The sequence below is a fragment of the Phyllostomus hastatus genome, unplaced genomic scaffold, assembly GCF_019186645.2.
Source record: "Phyllostomus hastatus isolate PE091 unplaced genomic scaffold, TTU_PhHast_1.1 phas_scaffold_755, whole genome shotgun sequence".
In the NCBI taxonomy this organism is placed as follows: domain Eukaryota; kingdom Metazoa; phylum Chordata; class Mammalia; order Chiroptera; family Phyllostomidae; genus Phyllostomus; species Phyllostomus hastatus.
The window spans coordinates 4,639,093-4,645,092 of NW_025334039.1; the positions used below are offsets into that span (position 1 = coordinate 4,639,093).

Genomic DNA, 6,000 nt, shown 5'->3' on the forward strand with positions numbered 1-6,000 from the left:
TGTACAAGGCTGATGGAAATATTTCTCTTGGGAAAAGAAAATCTTTCTGCCAATTAAATGTTTCTTATTTTCAAGCGCGATTCTTAGGCACCTGCCGTGAACTCTCAGAAAGCAGCAGTTCAGACTTTCGACCGTGTGTGCCAGGCCGGGGATATCCGGGCGACAGGAGTGACCCCTGGTGTTCTCTTGCAGGTGTTCACCTTGCTGTGGATTGCCGACTGGATGGTCCATCACTTCTGGAGGAAAGGGAAGGACCCGGATAGTTTCTCCATCCCCTACCTGACGGCGCTGGGCGATCTGCTTGGGACAGCGCTGTTAGCCTTAAGTTTTCATTTTCTCTGGCTCATCGGAGATCGCGATGGAGATGTTGGAGACTGATGTATCCTACAGATCGCGCTCAAGTTACCAAGAAGGAAAACACGAGAGGACCACCAATGGCTCTTTCTCAAAAATCTTAAATTAGTAGCTTGACTTCTGCCAGGGTCCGCTTTAGCTGGCCCTGATTCAATTACATGGCCTTAATGTTTTTAAAAGGACTTTGTGTTGAAACCAGAATGAACAGTATTTATGCTGCTTTTCATAGAATAAATGGTAATTTCACATAGACATAGATATAAGCTCAAGCTCTGAAATTAAGTAAGTAGGAAAGAATATAGGATGTTTACAATGAATAATTTTAAAACCACAGACATAGCAGAAATGGACTTGATTATTGTTTCACTGACAGTGCCAGTTTAGAGGAGAGTTCTAGTTTAGACTTTCCTGTCTCACAGATGTGTGGTACCACGAAGCATCCCATAAAATGAAAGGGGCCCAACCACGCTTTTAATAGTTTTAACTATACCCACCTCTACCAGCTGAGGATAAATTTGCCAATTACTTGCTCCTAACGTGACCTAAATATGTTCTGCTGAGTGTAAGATAAATTCACTTTTACCTGCTTCTGTGGATATCCCTGTGCCGATGCTAATTTAATTTCACCTTTGCGAGTTCTTGGCAGGCTGCCCTTGAAACACAGAATGACCTTGAGCAATCTTTAATGAAAACAGCCGGTCATTTCTGATCATTGATTTGTTGGAAGAATGTCAAAACCAGAAGGTAACTCAAACAGCATCTGTAGAGACAAAATGTGTGAAACATTGTGTGTGGGACAGAGACAGATGCTTTTGGTGGAGAACTGAATCTTGGCCTGTTGATAGCAAGGATCATAGTGCTATTAGAATATTAGCATTATATACATATTCTTAAACACATTTTTTTATATACTTTTGTCATTTGGTCCAAAAATCTGGTTACTGCCCAGAATTTAGTATTTCTTACCTACATTATAATAGTTTTCTTTCATTAAAAACAACTATACCATTTCGTTAGCACACATTTTAGAATGGGCAAGTGATTCATTTGCTCTAAAGAAGTCTGTTGAGACTTCTGGGCGTCCCATCTTGTAAGAGAAGTTGGTCGGCCGCTCACGTCCGTACACACCCTCTGTTTGCTCAGGCCTCGTTCTACGACCCTATACACTGCTATGTCTCAAATATTTTTCTAAAACTCTGATCTATATTCCAAATACTTGACCAACCTCCTTGTTATTCAATAGGTGAGCATTTTTATATAGTTCATTTTTTAAAAATTCAGTGGAATCTCTTAAGACCATCAGATATGTAATAATGTAATCGATAAGGGAAGAAAAATGCACCTTAACTTCGGCCATCATGGCTGACGTTGTGAGTCTGTGTTGATGTGATATAAACAGTAGGTCGTTTATACACACGCTGGGGGAAGTCTTCCTGGTGAACTCTCCACAATAAGGGGACTGTGGTTTAGAGTTATATATTTTTGCTTATTTTAAAACTTTAATTATTCCATTCTTCTGCCTTATAATGAAGCTTCTAAGGCAGAGAGCTGAATGAATTGTAGAATTTCTCCTTTGGAGAATTATAATGTCACATAGTGAACATTCTTATAAAAGAAAGAATGATTAAGTTACACTGATGAATATTTATCTGCAAAGATTTTTTTTATTTAAAAAATCCATAAATAATTTATTTTATTTTATTGTAAAAAATTTGTAAATTGCTCGTTTACACTTGGGCTGTATGATTCATAAACATTTCTATTTCCCAATGATTTCTATTTGATTTTTAACATAAAATAGTGCACAGCAGACCACATTTTTTTTCCTTGCAAACCACATTTTCTCAAAGCATTTATCAACCACTTTAGTCCAGTGTGTTACGTACTCTAAAACACATTCAGATACACGGTATTATTTAGTACGCACCACAGCACCTGTGAAATAGGTCAGTAGATATTTCTTTCTCTACATTATAGCAAAGGAAACAAACTCAGAGAAGTTACATTTTACAGGTTGCACAGCTGCAAAGTAGCCAAATTGTGGCTAAAGACCCTGTCTCCAATCTCCTACACGGGATCTCTTTCTGTGACCCTGCAGACGCACCGGGAGTAGGTAACTCATTACGAGAGAGCAGCGGGAGAAACAGGATTGTCTAAAGTAAAGGAGAGCATTGCCACTGCTTGCAGATTTCAGACAGGGAGGAACCCCATTTACTATATCTTGATGCTAAGTATAGCCAACTGTGAATTACTCACGTTCATAAGGCCCACGAGAACACGGATAAATGAATACGTTAGAATAACGAACAATGCCTTATTTCATAGAACATTTCATTGCCACCCACCTTCCCAGATCTGGCCATTTTCTGTAGATGCTGAAAAATAATTAGGGTGATTGATTTGAGTTCTAGCTCCTTTCCATTTTGCTACCCAGTTGTGGTTACAGCAATGAAATGTCTAAAACTCATGTAATAGAAAAAAGAAAGACATGGAAAAATCGGTCATTGATTAACTGAGTTAATTTTATAAAAGGGATGTAGCTTCCTCTCAAAAATGGTAATTGTTTTTTTGAAAACCTTTATATAAGTGTGCAAATGATAGATGACTTCTTTTATTTACCCACAAAAACCATTTCTTATCAGTCTCAAATAATGTAAATTCACAGCATTTATTTTTATACAATATAAAAACTCCTGCTTTCCAAACTTCTTCCTTCACTAACCTACCAGACACTTTACCCCATAGATAATTTTTCAAAAACATAGTTTTCATTCTTGGCCATCAACCATTTTTTTTTCTTTAAAAAAATAAAGCTTCTTAGATCATGATAAAATGGGAACTTAGAGTAATGTGTCCTCTCAAAGACATCCAAAATTCCACATCATAGACCATCAGTGATGTAGCCAGAGGAAGTACATTCTTAAAAGTCAGTATTGGGGCTTTCTTGTTGTGGATCTGTGGTGTGGTCTACCCATTTATAATGGGCATCTTTCATCCTTGAACTGTTGTAAACGCAAATGAGAATAAAATTGAAGCAATGTTTACCCAGCCTTGTTGTATGTACTTTTTGATAAGCCGCACGGACAGGCAGCCTGTGTGGAACCCAGGAGAGACTGGGGTGGTCCGTGTATGTGTTGCATCGATGAGAATAATACATTGGCTCTGACTGATTATTATACTAGACCTCCACTCCATTGCTTTACCACCCATTCACTGTTCTAAGCACTCTTCTCACTTTTCAGCTTAGATTCCTGGGTCCATCAATCCACACGCCCTCCACCACCTCCTTCGTACTTACCGGACAGCTCGGCTGGATAACAAGGTGAAGAACCCGTGGCTGCTCAGAGAGATCTTTGCATTCACAACCTCAGACATCAGTTAACCCTTAGCCGTCCCGCAGCCTATATTCCTCTGATCTCTTTGCTGTCTGGGAGATCAGGCTTTCACCCCTGCCACTCGACTGAGAGTATCCCTGTCAAGGTCAGTGGCAGTCTCCACATGGCCAAATCCGGTGATCAGTTCTCAATAAGGATTCTCATCTTATCTGGTCTCTTAAAGGTTTCCGCGGTCTCCCTCCTCCTTGAAAGGCTTTCTCCTTTTGGCTTCCCCAAACATCTGGCTTTTGCTTTTATTTTCTGCACTCCTGGAAGCCCCTTCTCTGCCTGCTGGTGGTCCCTCTTCAATCGACAAATGTTGGAATGCGCTACAGCTCAGGTTTTTTAAAATCATTTTTATTGTTGTTTAAGTACAGTTGTCTCCATTTTTCTACCACCACTTTCTCCCACCCTCAATCCTACCCCCTTTGGCTTTGCCCATGGGTCCCTTATACATGTTTTCTTGACGACCCTTTCCCTTCTTTCCCCCATTATCTCCCTCCCCCCTCCCCTCTGGTTACTGTCTGTTTGTTCTTTATTTCAATGTCTCTGGTTCTATTTTGCTTGCTTGTTTTGTTGATTAGCTTCCATTTATAGGTGAGATCATATGGTTTGTCTTTCACCGCCTGGCTTAGTTCACTTAGCATAATGCTCTCCAGCTCCATCCGTGCTGTCACGAAGGGTAGGAGCTCCTTCTTTCTTTCTGCTGCATAGAATTCCATTGTGGAAATGTACCACAGTTTTTTGCCCCACTCATTTTTTTGTCACCTCTTCTCTACTTGTTCTCCTTTGGTGATATAACCCATGTCATTGTTTCAAGTGCCGTCTGTACGATTATTCCCAAACCGAGTTCTCCAATGTAGGCCCCTCACCCGAGTTCCAGAGTTACAGTTCCAAACACTATCAACCACTGCGACCTCACTGACACACGCAGACGACGCGATCCAGCACCTGCAGAGCACGCACGCTAGGGGCTAATCTCCTCAGCATGTGAAGAACATAACATAAAACAGGAAGAAAAAGACCAACGACAAAATAATAAAATAGCCAAAGACAGATGGTTCATAAAAAAAATAGATGCTCAGTATTACTCAAACGGAAAGAAATGCTAATGAAAATCACACTGAGATAAACATTGCTCGCGATCAAAATCACAAAAATTCAAAATCAGATCAAACTGGGCAAGGCTGTAGGGAGACAGACACAATTGCTGGTGGTAAATGATAAATGTAGCATAAGAAAAGCTCTGTGGAGGGGAATCTGGCCATTCCTACCAAAATTATAGATGGCATTTGTCATTTGATACTGTAGTCCCACTAGGGCCACCGTTGGACCCAAGGAAAGCCTTTGCCCCAGGCCCTCTGCCACATGCAGTGGCTGGGGTTCAGCCGGGGGTCAGATCCAGGTCACTGCCTGTTTCTGTAAATGCGGCTTCATCTGGGTCCAGCTATGCCCATTTGATAGAACGAGGTAGCTGTGGAAGAGACCGTATAGGCTGCAAAGCCTGAAGTACAATATTTGCAATCTGGCCCATTGCACACAAAAAATGTCACACATCCCTGCTTTAGAATGAATTCTTCAAATTTTATTCTGTCTTCCATGGGTACCTGGGACGAGCCAGGATCGGCAGTGCCATCCAGGCTGCCCCAACCTGAAACTGATCCTGTATGGACTCCATCTGCAAAAAGCAATTGCCTTAGAGTTTTGTAAATCACCATCCAGTGCCCGGGGCCAACCAAGCTGAGGCTGAGCCCAGTCCCTGCGTCTCCCCTTATGGGTCACCCTGTGTGGGGTCAACCAGATGCCCCCGGGAAGTCAGATTCCTGCCTACAGGGTAGTCCCTGGACTCTTACAGCCAGCCCCGGTTCCAAGAAGGCAACGTGGTAAGCCGATCATTTTCTCTGGCGAGAATGATAACAGGTTTCCAGAATGGTGCCGCCACGTGGATTTGGAGTGACTCACGCCAGACACAGGATGAGTTCAGATGTCTGGGCCACTGACAGTCCACGGCTAACCCTTGGACTCCAGCCCCCACCCTCCATGGTCAGCATTCTGACTGTGGTACTGTCTCTCGCCTTGAGTGTGGGGGTGGCAGGCATCCTGTCCTCTGTGCACCCCTCCCCATCAGTTGCACCCAGGAAGGTTTCCCCACCCTCTTGCAGGTTCTGTGCCACGTGCCAGGCAGCCCTTTGGGGATGGCCACACCTCTCTCTTCTGACGGTTTCAAGACCCCTGCTCTGTGATTGGCCCTTCCAGTTGGCATCCTCTCTTC

The 6,000-nt window shown here is 42.5% G+C and overlaps 1 protein-coding gene across 4 annotated transcripts in view; it reads left to right on the forward strand.

The window, feature by feature from the left end:
• SLC41A2 (solute carrier family 41 member 2) overlaps positions 1–3,403 on the forward strand; it is an 88,825-nt gene extending 85,422 nt beyond the window's left edge. For all 4 annotated transcript variants that reach the window (XM_045826570.1, XM_045826574.1, XM_045826573.1 and 1 more), the window contains one exon: positions 193–3,403. In XM_045826570.1, the coding sequence (XP_045682526.1) occupies positions 193–378 (186 nt within the window). In that variant the 3' untranslated portion in view covers positions 379–3,403. The remainder of the gene's footprint in view (positions 1–192) is intronic.
• The last annotated feature ends 2,597 nt before the right edge of the window (positions 3,404–6,000 follow it).